Consider the following 14,365-nt stretch of genomic DNA (forward strand, 5'->3'; position numbering starts at 1 on the left):
GCCTAACCTCAAAAACATTCAAAATGTTGAAAAAAAAGGTTAATTTACCTTAATATTTTTATTACAGTCTTATTATTGTTATCTTGAAATACTATTAGATATTATTATTATGTTATTAAAGTAGGGTTGCAAGTGCTGTGATTTTGCAATAGACTATGATGATTGAAATGAAGGAGTGAAAGTCAATGGGTAGAAAGGAAAGGTGAGATTTTGGAACAATTAAGAGAAAGAAAATCATCAAGAAGTTGGAATTGGAATTGGGAGGGAGTGAAAATGGATTTGGAAGCGGTGAAGAGGTACTTGGAGAAAGGAGTGGGAACATCATCGGAGGTTGATGGGTTACCACCAAGGTTTCTCGAACCCTTAGTAATGAATTCCCTTAAAGTTGATCTCATCCAACCTGGTCGCATTGTCTGTTCCATGAAGATACCTCAACGTTTACTCGTCCGTCCACTCGCTCACGCCTTTGTCTTTTTTCGGTTTTTTATCTTCTCTTTCTAATTCTTTTCTTGCTTTTTGTTTCCGTAGAACGCTGGCAATTCGTTGCACGGTGGTGCCACCGCTGCGCTGGTGGATGTGGTGGGGTCCGCCGTGATTCCCACCGTTGGATACTCAGGTTCCACTACGGGGGTTTCCGTCGAGATTAATGTTTCCTATTTGGATGCTGCCTATGTCGATGTATCTCACCAACTATCTATCTCTTTTGATCCATTTATTTGCTAATTGAATCATCGTTATGGGGTCAGGTTTGGTTTGTGAAATGCAAGTTCTCGTGTATGAATGAATCATCTTTGGTCTTTCCTCTTTGGATGTCTGTCACGTTGCATTGAATTGAGTATCTTGAGAGTGCTGTGAGAAGAACATTAGTTTAGTATGTATTCGGGGTAAAGAGAGTGGAAGGGATGTGGGTTTTGAATTTCCGAGATTTAGTTGCTGAAATGCGTTGTTTTGACCAAACATGTTGCTCAAGTTCTGGACTTGGCCACCTTAACTTAACTTCTCTTATGATTTGGGAATTGTTTTGCAAATGAGTATTTCTGTCTTTTCTATGTTAGAGTAAGTGTGGGTGAGGTATGTTGGTTATTCTTTGAACTATTGCAATACCAATCTGATTGTATCAAACATGCATTTGGAGGAGTGGAATTTAAGGAGTTGTTTTAGTGGTTTCTGATAATGGATGTAGCGCAAAAATATTACTTCACTAATAATAATAATACTATTGAATTGTTATGTTAGGAGGAGATTGAGATCGAGGCCAGGGCACTGCGTGTAGGGAAGGCTGTTGCTGTTATAAGCGTAGAGTTCAAGAAGAAAAAAACAGGCAAAATTTTTGCCCAGGGGCGTCATACCAAATTTCTTCCTCTTTCCAGTAAAATGTGAAGGAATATGCACCCAAAACAAACGGTTCAAGTTCAATGTTGTCTCGCCCTTCTATAGCCAATATATCAAAGTGTAACTTCTGATTATGTTTCCTCCACCATGTCATGCAGTTACTTCACTACCTTGAATTTTCTGTACCAGTTCTGGTTGTTATATATGCTCGAAGTTGTTATCCAGCTTTTGATTTTGAATCTTATAGTTTATGCATATATTTGACCTCTAGAAAATAATTTCTACTTCAATCTTCCTTTAGTGATGGATTCATAAACGTTGGCCTATCTTGTCTATCTAGTGGGACAAGGCTCGCTTTTTATTGGCCTTCTCGGCTGTTCTATTCCAATTCTATTCCTTTTGAAATGACTAGAAGATTATCGAACGTAACACTTGTTGTTTGCACTTCATTATAGCCATATTATAATTTACTTCTCTCGTTTTATTTTATACAAATTAGCTTGTACTCCTGGTCCATTTGCAACAATTGTTTCTATTGATCGAGTAACTCTTGCGAGATTCACTTTTCAGTGGAAAAACAAACCAGTTAAACAGACATTTCCTTGTCATTGTTCTCACTCTTGTTTTAAGGTTCTAAAGCATAAATTCTTAATTGATTGTCATCATTCTGCGTGTGTAAATGGTAAAGTGAACATATAAAGCCGTCCAATTCTTTTCTTTTCTAAAACTATACATGTATTGTATCATGAAATGGATCACCATACAGGTACTGAAGGTCATTTTTTAAGCATGGGTCTATTCATAAATAGAAGTTTTGGTCAGGCTACTCAAGTTGTTCATAGTTACCAAAGCTTTTCTTGTTCAAAATTTCATCACCAAATAGTTATTTAAGGTACAATTATTTAATCAGACCCATGTCCTATAATTCCCAGAGCATCTCTGAAGTTGAGCGTGCTCCTCATGGTTCGCCTGCCGATTCCTCCGTTTCCCTTTCTCATCATGGCAGCAAATTCCCCATAATCTATCTGTCCGTCCTGCAGAACAAATCTTCCATTAACCCAACGAACACTGCAACAACAGACAACCTCTAGATAGCAGGACAAAAACGAATACTTACGTTGTCTTGATCAATTTCCTTGACAATTTCATCAATATGGACATCCTCCAAACCGAAATCCTTACAAGCCTGTTGTATCTCATCAATGGTTATGTAACCACTTGCATCTTTGTCAAAATAGGAGAAAGCTGACACCAGATTTTCCTCTCTCTCCAACTTATTTAAGTGGACAGTAGCAGCAATGAATTCACCATAGTCAAGTGTCCCACTATTATCAATATCTGCCTGTAACACGCAAGATCATAGATATCGTTCAACAGTTAAATATTGAAGCCCAAAAAAACAGCACAAATACTAAAAGTGGATTAATCCATGGACAAAAGCAAATGGTCTTACTGCATCCATGAGATCCTTGATTTCAGACTCCATTAGATCAGATCCTACCCGCTTTAAGCCTTCTTTTAGCTCATCAAATGTTATAGTTCCACTGTTATCTGCATCAATCATCTTGAATAACTCCTTTAGACCACCAATTTCTTCCTCAGAGAGCCTCTCCGCAATAACCTAGAAGTGAAGCATACAAAATTGTAAATGTCACAGTATTAGGCTTTGGCATGGAAAACTAGGAATGGATTTTAACTTCCCATTCAAGACGAGTTCCTGATAGAGTTCGAAAATCAAGTCATTAAGGAAAAGCTTAAAAACTTGAAAAAAATAAATACTCAACCTAAGAAACACAATTATGGCCCAAGGCTGGGAAGAAAGTGACCGCAATTCATGTTTGTTGATTTATGACAATTCAATTGAAGCACAACATAGAAAATTGTCATTGATAAAAATATATCAGAAAAAAAACTGACATAAAGAAACAGTTTTAGATAATAATCATGCCAATTCTAAAACAAGGTCAAGTTCCTTCAGAATTGAAACCCTGCAATCCACATCTTCCAATATTAAGGTTAATGCATGAAAATAATACAAGTGTATCAGGTTGGATGCCTTTGATCCATATCGAAAACTCGTATATGATGGAGTTCATAACAGAGAACCAAAACTAAAAGAAATCAAAAGTATATCAATGAAATTCATCTAATTGATGACAGCTGCTGATAAAAGACATTACAACACAATGTGGCTGCTCCACTTCATTCATATATCGGATCCTGGTTCTAATGTATGCATACTATGCCCCTTGGTCTTGCTTTGGTGATAAGGGTGGTTAAGACCCTGAGCAAGATTATTTTGTGTTTCTAACAACAGTACAACGTGTACATACAAAAAGCCATTAATCATATTCACCGTAAAAAGCTTCTTCAAATTCAAACTTTGAAATGTTCCCATAGTGATAAAGATTCAAAAACTCTCTGTCCAAACAGATGTCCAGTGATCCTTTGTGAGAATCTAATGCCTATCGAAACAAGTTGCATTCCTGCAGGCAAAAGCACGCTCATATACCAAACATGGTATCCCTACGGCCATGTAAGACAACTTAGGCTTCTCGCTCATAAAACTTCAGAGAAAATTAAGAAGCTCTGGCATCGTTATTGTTGAATGAGGTCATGCATTTTATTAACCTCTAGAATCAAGAAACCTTTCAATGAATGTACATGAAATTCACAAAGGATTTCCTGATGATCAGGTAGCAACAGTTTGCCATCAGTTTCGCCAGTGGCGGAACTTTTATAAAAAAAATTGAGGGAGTCCAGAATAATAAAAAGAACAATGATTCTTAATAGAATTTATTGTAAAATGTTTTTCTATCAAATTCTTCTTTCTATTAGACCAAAACTAAATAAATAAAAAAATTAAAGAGATTTATACTAATGCTGTACCAAAATATAAAATAATGACAACTCATACAACATCAAATGCAAAAAAAAAAATTGAAGATAAATCATATATATATATATATATATATATATATATACAAATGTAAGTTCTTGTTATGACACTAGCTGCACCACATTACTCTGCATAAGATACCTCATATTATACCAAAAGCCGGGAACCAAAAAGAGAAAAAATAAAGTTCAAATAACACTAGGAAAAATAACTACTGATTGTTATATTGTAAACTATCAAGATTAAAAGACACTTGTTACATGAGTATTATTTTTTTATAAAAATAATTACAACATTTTTTTAAGTGATCAAATAAGATTAAATTGTATGTTTCTCTTTACTAATTTCTTTCACTCCTATTAAAATACCACGCTTCCTAAACATATCTACACAGGTAGAAAATGATCAAATTACAGTGTGGTAACTTCAAAAGTATTACAACATCTTTAACCCTTCATTTTATTATAATCTAATAAATAGTATTCGTATAATCAATTTAGTAATTTACAATAGCAAAATTCATCTTCAATCATAACCATGCTAAAATGATCCATTGCCAAGATCTCACTATACTTCACATGCAAATGAAAATATCCATGCCCGCGATGAAGGAGTAATGAAGTGTTTTTCTAAATTAAAATTTTAGAGAAATTATTTATAAAATTTAAAAAAAAAAATGACAATGGAGATAGAAAACTTCTAGGAAGTGGTTGCATTCATTCATCCCCCCCTGCATTATTCTCATGCATAGTAACTCCTTTTCATAATTTTCAAAAAAAGTTTGGGGGACATGGCTCACCCCGCCCTCAAGAAGATCCGCCCGTGTTTAGCCTAATTTCTACCAAAAATGCATATAATTACCACTCCATTCTAAAAGAAGACAAAAACAGGGTATTCGTAAGAGATTAGATGGTTTTTAAATGGTCAGCACTCAGCACACAGAATAATTACGCCCCACTGAAAAGGTTTACAGTCTTACACGCAAAGCCATCTTTTTAAGTTTATTCATTGCAGAGAACTGCTTCAGGCGCGACAAAACAGCAGAATCAAGAGGCTTATCTGGTGCAAGGTTGTCATCAATAATCCATGGGTGACCTGAAACAGAAACCACACAAGTGCCACAAGTTTGAACCCCTTTCCAATAATTGTGAAAGTATTATACAAATCATGTTAGTTGCTTGCTCAATATAAAAGTTTAATAGACTCACAGAGTACTTTGTGAGCTGTAAGCCTTGTTTTTGGATTCCGATCAAGCATTTTTCGAATTAGATCCTTGGCACTGTCTGAAATGCTGGGCCATGGCTCGGACTGGAAATCAAGTCTTCCTAGCAAAATCTGTCGGAAAATCCCCTGCTCAGTTTCTGGAGGTCACAAAATTGGCAGAGAAGTATCAGTAATGATGAAGGATACACAAGAAGAAAACGAATAACATGCGTACATCTACAATTGATAATTTAAATTGCAGGTGACATGTAACTACCAGCCCAAAATGGTGGCACCCCACTTAATAAGATGTACAAAATAACACCAGCACTCCAAACATCTGATTCAGGTCCATAATGCTTACGCAAGACCTCTGGGGCAACATAGTATGGGCTTCCAACAACGTCACAGAAGGTCTCACCTGAAAAGTACATCACTGTGTTAAGCATGCATAATTTGGAAGGGTTTCCAGATGATCTGGTAATAAATGAAATGAAGGACGGTGGAAAATTCAAACTGTAACTACAAGACTAGACCGCAAAACTTCAGATTTAATTTTGAACATTCGTAATTAACAGTCACCAAGACAAAGAAAGGTTTGCTTTAAAAAAGATTTCAATAAAATATGGCCCCAAGAAAAAGAAAAAATATATATATAGAAAGAGAGACCGAGAGATGGAGAGATAAGGGTTGTACATGAAACCCAAAGGCACATATATGGCCTTTTTCAAAACTTTAAACTTCCAGAAGTTAGAATGCAAAAAGTTCATGTCTTTAGACAACTTACAGAGGACAGAAGTAGGTCATTCACTACTCTTGTTTCAGTTTAGCACCCCCTTCATTTTTTATCAAGTTAGATCCAGACCAATTTCTAATATGGTATCAAGAGTTTGATGCTTACCGACCCCATACTTCGAACACATGAATTTTAGCACAAGGGAGGTAGGTGGGCCTGTGCAATAACCATGCTTCAACACCAAAGAGTTCTTGTGTGAGGGAGTATGTTATTTTTTGTAATATAAAACCACTCAACCGTCTTCACCTAATAGTTTAAGCTTTTGGGAAGGTTGATTTTTTAAACAGTAACAAAGAGCCTTTATATCCCGAGTAGTCTAGAGTTCAATCCCTGCCATCCACATACTTCTAATGAAAAATTGAATTTTAGCACAAGGTAGGTGGATCTCTACATTATCCGCATCTCAAGCCCAAAGGAGTAAAGGGCTCTTGCATGAGGGATTGTGTTAGACCTATAATATTAAATCATACATTATTCATATGTGTCAACTAATAACTTAAGCATTTATGGATTGCTGGTTCGTGAGATTCAGCATATTGCCTTTCTGGCTTTATCTCCATTGAACCCAATAAAAACAATAAAAATGAAATCCATTTTTATATATCTCTCAAAACATAAAGATCGTGATTTCATTTCAATCTGCGAGACAAAAACAGAATTTATCACATTTTGTATTTTGGTATTAAACTATATCTGTATCTAAGTGGACATGGATTTTTCAAGTCATCCACTAGGAATCAGATTATAAAATCAGTGAAACTTCATTAACAGCATGCACTACTATTCAAACCAACAATTGCTGCTTTTGCAGAAAGCGTAATAAATAGGCTTATCTTATCATTTAATGAAAATCTCAAGAACCACTAGGCCAAGAGGCTTGACTTCATAGCATATTTTTCATAAAAGAACCTAGAAAACACCAGGCAAGAATTAGCTACTGTGAAGCATTCTAAAATATGAATTATGTATTTCTCCTTCAAACCAGCAACAAGCCGCCGGAAACAGATCGATCCAAATTAAAACAATGACTAGGCATCAATCAAGGGAAAGATAAAAACTCAAACGAGATGCAACAAATTTTGTCAGAGTGCTCATTGAGGTTAAAACCAGAGCTCGGTTAACGCACACAATGATTTCACTTCCTGATCAAAATTGAACGCATTCACATTCATCCTTAAATAGGACCCCAATGACAATAACTAACCTTGAATTGATCGCATTCAGAAGCAAACAGAAGAAGCAACTCCGATTCTAACGTTTACCCAGATCGCAATAAGCACCAAAGTAGAATCATGAAAGAAATAGATCGGAACCTAACCTGGCTTATAAAAGACAGACAAGCCAAAATCGGTGGTTTTGAGCTTGGCATCTTCCTCAACAGTGTCAAAGAGAAAGTTCTCGGGCTTGAGGTCCCTGTGCATGACTCCAAGCGAGTGACAAGCCTCGACAACCTCAACAATGGTCTTGATGAGCTTGGCGGCCTGACGCTCACTGTAGTGGCCCTTCTGAACGATCCTGTCGAAGAGCTCGCCGCCCTCGCAGAGCTCCATGACGAGGTGGACGGAGGAGGTGTCCTCGTAGGTGCCGTGGATCCTGACGACGTTGGGGTGTTCGGAGAGGTGGTGCATTATCTGAATCTCCCTCCAAACGTCATCGTAGTCCTCCTTGCAGAGAAGCTTCCGCTTGGGGATTGACTTGCAGGCAAAGGTGCGAGCCGTGGCGTTGTGCGTGCAGAGGAAGGTCGTGCCAAATTGCCCCTGACCCAGCTTCCGCCCCAGCGTGTACACCTCCCTCACGTTCTCCGTGCGGTACGGCAGCACCCACGCAGCCTTCGGTGCGCCTCCGCCACTGCCCGGTTGAGACTTCGACATTGCCAACACTCTCTCTCTCTCTCTCTCCGACTCAGAGTCAGCAAAAGAGAAACCAACGAAGAAAAGAAGACCCGGTAAAAATTGAAAATAAATAAAAACAATTTCTGCGTTTTTCTGCTGACCCTCACTTCAACTCTTACCACTTAAGATACTCAATGCTCCTCTTTTTTTTCTATGTCAGAACTCACCAACTTTAACCTCTCACCAAAAAAAATATATAAATTCAAATTACAGATAATTGTAAGAAAAACTGTTTTCGTCAAATTATATAAAAACGTATATTTATTATTATTATTATCATTATTAATCTATGTTTAAAAAAAATTCAAACTCCAGATAATTTACAGAGAAAAAGTATTGTTTTTTTCTCTTCTTACTTTATTATTAATTATTAATGGAATGTTTCGAAATCAATGAATGGAAGTTTTGTATTAATGGTATTGGTGGATTAGGAGTTTTCGTTCAAAAGTAAAAGTGTTATTAATGAATTTTTATTATGATTTTCCCTGTGAATTTCATGGTAACTTTCTCTTTTGAATAGTTAAGTGGTTCTTTATATGCTTTTGTTTATGTGAGAAACCTAATTGTTGATTTTTGTAAAAATCACTAAAAATTGGAATTTTTTTTCAGACCCAGTAAATGTGAGTGATAAGCACGTTCCATGAAAAAAAAAAAACATTACGATAATTTCGTCATATTTTTTATTTTTTTAATACGTTTAAACATTTAAAAAAATAGTTAATGTTAGAGCACACCATGTACAGAGACAGGCTTAGAGTTAAACTGGTATGTGTTTCTGGCAATATATATATTTTTTATCCGATTCATAACGGTTGCTCTTTAAATAATTAATTCCTTAAAGAAAACTATATTAAAGTGTTGGGTTATTTACAAAATGAAATTATGATTTAAACTCTAGTTGTTTTCTGACTAAATTATAGTTTAAACTGCTATTTAAAAACAAGTTCATGAAATTTAATAGTAGAATAAACTTGATTGTGTTTTCAAAATAATTCAAAAATGATTATTTTGAGAACACAAACAAATGAGTTTTGAAAAGAAAATCCAATTTAAATTTTTTAAGTAATTAATAAAGTTCATAAAGATACATATTTTAAATAATACTAATATATTAAAAATTATCTCACCCAAAGAAATAAATAGTTTATCTTATTACACCAAAGGTGGATTTGAAGTTTTTATTTATACTTTTATGAATTGTTAACTATTCTCCTAAAGAAGAACTATATTCTATTTATTTAGTGTTGATTTTAATACATACTAAAAAGTGCCTCAGAATATTGACAAATAATAGCATGTTAACTCTAAGTAATTATCAGCTTGTATAGTGAAGAAATTACCTCAGAGTTAGGCACACAACAATTAACGAGAGTTAATTTCAAAGTAAAATAAAATTAGATTAAATATTTTTTTATAATAAAATATTAATTTTCGTGGTTGATTTAAACTATTAACGAGAGTTAGATTTCATGTAAAATAAAATTAGATTAAATATATTTTTATAATAAAACACTAGTTTTCGTTATTAATTTAAATTTTAAATCATCCAGTATAAAAATGATTAAAATAAATTTGTATCTAAAATTATTATTAACTATTTTTCAAAGATGGTTAGTTTTGTTCAAAATTTATAATCAAAATTCTAGCGGATGAAATAGAATAATTCATTTTAATCATTTTTATTAATCTAAAGTTTAGATTAAAAAAAACAAATTTAATATTATATTTAATTAATAAAATTTAGATATAGTTTTGCATTCTCAATATTATATTTAGAAATAATATTTTCACGTGTTTGATATTTTTTAACTACATAAAATCTAACTAATTAAAAGTGAAAACAATGAAAATAAGTTATTATCATGGACAAAAAATTATGTTCTTGAAATATAAGAAACTCTCTCCTACATCAATGTATTTTTTCTGGTAATGAATATATCTGAAAATAAACATGTTTGACATCTATAAATATGAAAAGGGGTTCATGTGAAAAAATTTAAAATATATATATATATATATAAAAGATAATAGAATTCAGAAAGTTCTGAAAAAAAGAACAATCCAAATGTATATAACAAGGTGATTATATATGTTTGGTGATGTGTTATGTGATTTATTTGCCATACATATCACACAGAAAGAAGGTGAGAAATGTGAAATTACATGCAGTGGTCACATGGTGCCTGAAAGAAGACAAAACTCTGACTCACAAGTCGGTGTATTTTAAATTATTTATTTTCCATTTAAAAAAAAAAATTACTTATTAAAATTTTTGTCCCTCATAAAGTTATAACTTTTTATGCCTCTCATAAAAGTAATGTTATCTAATACTTTTTTTGTTAATCTTTTAGTTTTTTACTTGTAGTTTCTCCTATTAAACACAGTGGATCTCTTGCTTTATAGTATTCAGATTTATTCAATTTACACTAAATTGGAGAGTAAATTAAAAATAAGCAATATTTAACAAGATTAATAAACTCGTTATATGTTGATTTTTTTTGTAAAATTAACTTATAAAAGTCAAATAATTAAATTAAAAATATTTGAGGAAATTAGCTACTTAATTATTTGATACATGCAAAATAATATATTCAATTTTATATATATATATATACCTATCGTAGATATTTTATTGAAAGAAGTTGATAAGACAGGCCTCATATATCCACTTGTGTTCATAAAAAATCTAAACTTAAATCTGTAATAATGGAAATATATTTACATTTATATGGTTAAGATTAAAAGAAAAAGTATATACTTCTTTTTTATATAGCAATGTGATTACTACTTAACTTTTTAATTAGTCTCTATGATTATATATTTGACTCAATTTTTTGTTCCATCTTGAAAAAATGCCATAAATCTATCTTGTTAATAATTGTTTATCAGTTGCCATACAAAGACGCTATGATATTAAGTCTATTTTCAAATATAATTACATTAGATTTGTTTTATTTTCGAGTGAGTATAGATATATAACTATTTATTTATGTTTGGGAATATACCTATAAGTTATTTAAGTCTCGTAGTAAGTAAAAGCGAAAAAAACTTATTGTTTTAAAGTTTTAAGTTGAAAATCGTATTAATTACTTTACTCAAATCTTATTTTGTTAAACCTCAATAATGAACCTTTTTCTTCGAAAGATTTGTCGTTGATTTTAAAACTAAACCAACTCAAAAGATCTATCAATTTTAACATATTTAGTTCTATTTTTTTTCTCATATAATAAAACAACTTACCTTAATTAATTTTTGTTTGAATTTGAAGATGAATTTGAAATGATTTAAAAAAAAAAGAGTAAAGAAAGTGAGATTGTTTGGATTAAGGTAAATAGTGAAAAGTGTAGGGAAAATTTGTAACTAATATGATAAGTGGTATTGAAATTATAACTATTTTTAAATAAAAAAAGAATAAAATTACAAATTTGTCCTTATATTTAAAAATTGTTGAAAAATGAATTGATTTATTTATTTGTAGATTATAGTTGTTTTCATCAAAATATTATTTTCGGTATTGTGTCAAAGCTAACTTAAAAAAATACAGATTATGTAAAATATTCGAAAGATGTTTATGATTGTTAGAAAATTTATTTGATTCAATTAAAAAAATAATTATAATTATAAATTATTTATTTAAATTATAGTTGCTTGCAATTAAAATATTATTTTTAGTACTGTGTTTGAACTATAATTGTGTAAAGGAAAAAATGTGGGTGAAAATTTGGAAATGCAATAAATTATAATATGTGGATGCGTAATCCATGAATAAAGTTAGTGCATAAAAAAATATTAAAGAGTGTACATTACATATATATATATAACATGAAATAAAGAATAATTAATGTTTTGGAAAATGACAAAAATGATATAGTGAAATATGTATCAATCAAAAGACTCTCGAAAGTCACGAAGTTGTTGTATGTCGTCAATCCGGTCATGAACCCTATCAAAATGTGTGTTCATGTTGTTCAAACGTGTGTTGATGTTTAGGTTCGTAGTCCAAATGGATTTCTGCAACGCTTGAAGTCCACTTAATTTGTGGTGACATTGCAAAGTGATCTTGCACTAGAACTTGGGGTGCATTGCCATGAACATTGTCCTCCGGAATCGTTGAGTCGGCGTCATCTTCATCATTGTCGTATTGATCTATCCCATATTGCCACACACCATGAACATGATGAATATTTAACTTCTTAATTATTATTTTTCCCAAAATAATGGGACTTTTCTAGCTCAATAGTTGAATCGATGGATAATTCCACTTCAAACGCAGTTAGGATTCGTGTCACCAGAGTGACATAGGATAAAAACATGTTGTCCCAAAATTTCATCATGTGATGCATGATATAATGGGGTCAATTAATCATTACATTATTTTTTGTGGTCCATATCATCAAAATATATTCATGCAACACTTGAGAACAAAATATTTCCCCGAGGACACAACATGTGGACAAAGGTGTAATGAAGTAGTTTGTCATTCAGCAACAAACCATGCACATACCTCATATTACAACTGTGTAGGTCTAGTCTCATCATGTCAATGTCATATCACGGTCATTGTTCTTTTGGTTAGGGATGTTTGAAGAACTCAATTTGTGACCTTAGTACTTTAAGTGAGCCAAAGTCATCCAATCTAAAGGAATAATAATAATCCTCTTCTGGTTAACCTTAGTCCAGAGGTTACTATCATCAGTGACCCTCATATTTGAATAAAACACCCTGATGAGATCTTCAAAATATGGATATTTCAGCGTAAGAAATTGTTTCAAACCTGGATGTTGCAAATGATGTTGAAAGTTAAATCCCGATGAAGCAAAGAAGGGGAAGTTCATTACTTTAGGTGGGAGGATTGATCCCCCATAAAACCCTTGCCCATATTATACCCTATGTTCACGCTGACCAACATATTGTGCCTGATTTAGCACATCCTCAATCCTGGGGGGTCGTGGAGCAGGAACTGCATCATATGTAGGGGTTTTTCCTTAGTTGATGAAGAAGTCGTTCCTACAAAACTTAGCACATTTTTTAGATACAATCAGTGAACAATTGCATACAATTTGACTATAGTAACAAAAAAAAGATATAACATTAAATAGTTTGATGCCTCGTATTGGTAAGAATATACTATATTTAAACTAAAATGAATTTTCAATTCGTTTCATAAATAAAATTACAATCCAATGACAAAAACAACTCTGCATAACTAAGAAAATAACATTAGGGAGTCCTAATCATTATCTTGACAACATTTCTCATTCGTTGCTTGAGGGGTATGCCCAAGAGTTACTTTACCATATTAGGGTGAGAACATAGGAAGTCCAAGACATCTTCATCATGTATGTTCATTTACACTAACATTTCCCAGATATTAGATTCAGAGTATTAAAAAGTGGTAGTACGACGGAGTGTGCGAGTGTGTTTTCATGAAATATTTCATTATATATATTGGTTAATGTATGTAGGGTGAACTATGGTTGAATTCGTTACATGTATCAAGACATTCCACACTTCACTCTCAGTCTTGAAATGTTTTGAGGTTTCGTTCCATGCGAAACCACTAAGTCCACTAAATAGATCGTGGACCTCACACCAACAGTTATTTATACTTTTATGTAAGTTCTTTACATTGTTCTTTGTAACCTCAAGCAGTCCAGTCTAACATAGGGATTCAACGATGTTATTGTAACCCTGAACACCAACTGCCATCAATCGAGTTACCCAATTGTGCCTCATCGAACATGGCACTAAGTAGTCAAAAAAATCATGTCCACAGTCCATTTTGTGAACTCATGGATGCATACAAATAACTCTGGAAACAATATATAAACGTATATGAGGTAAGTTATGAACACTGTAAACATGTTCTTATCTCTTGTACACAACAAAAAAAACAAAGAACATTGGATCACACCACCATTGCACCACCAGCTACTCACTCACAAGCTCACACAGAAAAGAAGATTGGAAGCTCACACAACATAGAAGATTAGGAAGAAACATTGCACCCTATTTGTTTCTGTTTTCAAAAACCATCTACGAATCCATCTACTGTATTTACCATGGTCAATGAAGCACTCCACTCGATCAAGCAAAAAATCACTCCACTGTGCATGTTCAAGAATTAGACAAAAACATCAACACCATGTTGCCATGCACAGATGAATGTTGGGGCAAAAACAGAAATGCACAACTGCCTAAGTGGCTTTCGTCTATTTTCTCTGCATGTGAGGGAGAATGAAA

General features: G+C 33.1%; 2 protein-coding genes across 2 annotated transcripts; one reads left to right on the plus strand and one right to left on the minus strand.

Moving 5' to 3' along the window:
• The first annotated feature begins 2 nt into the window (after nt 1–2).
• On the plus strand, nt 3–1,556 carry LOC137820233 (Thioesterase superfamily protein). The gene is made up of 3 exons (XM_068624194.1): nt 3–444; nt 529–678; nt 1,237–1,556. The coding sequence occupies exons 1-3, from the start codon at nt 274–276 to the stop codon at nt 1,378–1,380; spliced, it is 465 nt and encodes a 154-aa protein (XP_068480295.1). The 5' UTR covers nt 3–273; the 3' UTR covers nt 1,381–1,556.
• A 405-nt stretch (nt 1,557–1,961) lies between these two features.
• LOC137820232 (calcium-dependent protein kinase SK5) lies at nt 1,962–8,296 on the minus strand. Its single transcript, XM_068624193.1, has 7 exons — nt 7,549–8,296; nt 5,712–5,855; nt 5,440–5,592; nt 5,211–5,326; nt 2,786–2,953; nt 2,450–2,674; nt 1,962–2,366 (listed from the first exon to the last, which is right to left on the minus strand). The coding sequence occupies exons 1-7, from the start codon at nt 8,099–8,101 to the stop codon at nt 2,235–2,237; spliced, it is 1,491 nt and encodes a 496-aa protein (XP_068480294.1). The 5' UTR covers nt 8,102–8,296; the 3' UTR covers nt 1,962–2,234.
• Nucleotides 8,297–14,365: the final 6,069 nt, after the last annotated feature.

The sequence above is a fragment of the Phaseolus vulgaris genome, chromosome 9, assembly GCF_051622355.1.
Source record: "Phaseolus vulgaris cultivar YP4 chromosome 9, ASM5162235v1, whole genome shotgun sequence".
Classification (NCBI taxonomy): domain Eukaryota; kingdom Viridiplantae; phylum Streptophyta; class Magnoliopsida; order Fabales; family Fabaceae; genus Phaseolus; species Phaseolus vulgaris.

What these genes read in the sequence shown, in the direction of transcription:
- LOC137820233 (XM_068624194.1), top strand. Translation starts at nt 274, where the DNA reads ATGGATTTGGAAGCGGTGAAGAGGTACTTGGAGAAAGGAGTGGGAACA. An exon ending in AGATACCTCAACGTTTACTC is followed by an intron (nt 445 to 528) that starts GTCCGTCCACTC and finishes TTGTTTCCGTAG; the next exon opens with AACGCTGGCAATTCGTTGCA. An exon ending in TGGATGCTGCCTATGTCGAT is followed by an intron (nt 679 to 1,236) that starts GTATCTCACCAA and finishes TTGTTATGTTAG; the next exon opens with GAGGAGATTGAGATCGAGGC.
- LOC137820232 (XM_068624193.1), bottom strand. Translation starts at nt 8,101, where the DNA reads ATGTCGAAGTCTCAACCGGGCAGTGGCGGAGGCGCACCGAAGGCTGCG. An exon ending in GGTGCCACCATTTTGGGCTG is followed by an intron (nt 5,593 to 5,711) that starts GTAGTTACATGT and finishes TGTGACCTCCAG; the next exon opens with AAACTGAGCAGGGGATTTTC. An exon ending in TCAAGGATCTCATGGATGCA is followed by an intron (nt 2,675 to 2,785) that starts GTAAGACCATTT and finishes TGCGTGTTACAG; the next exon opens with GCAGATATTGATAATAGTGG.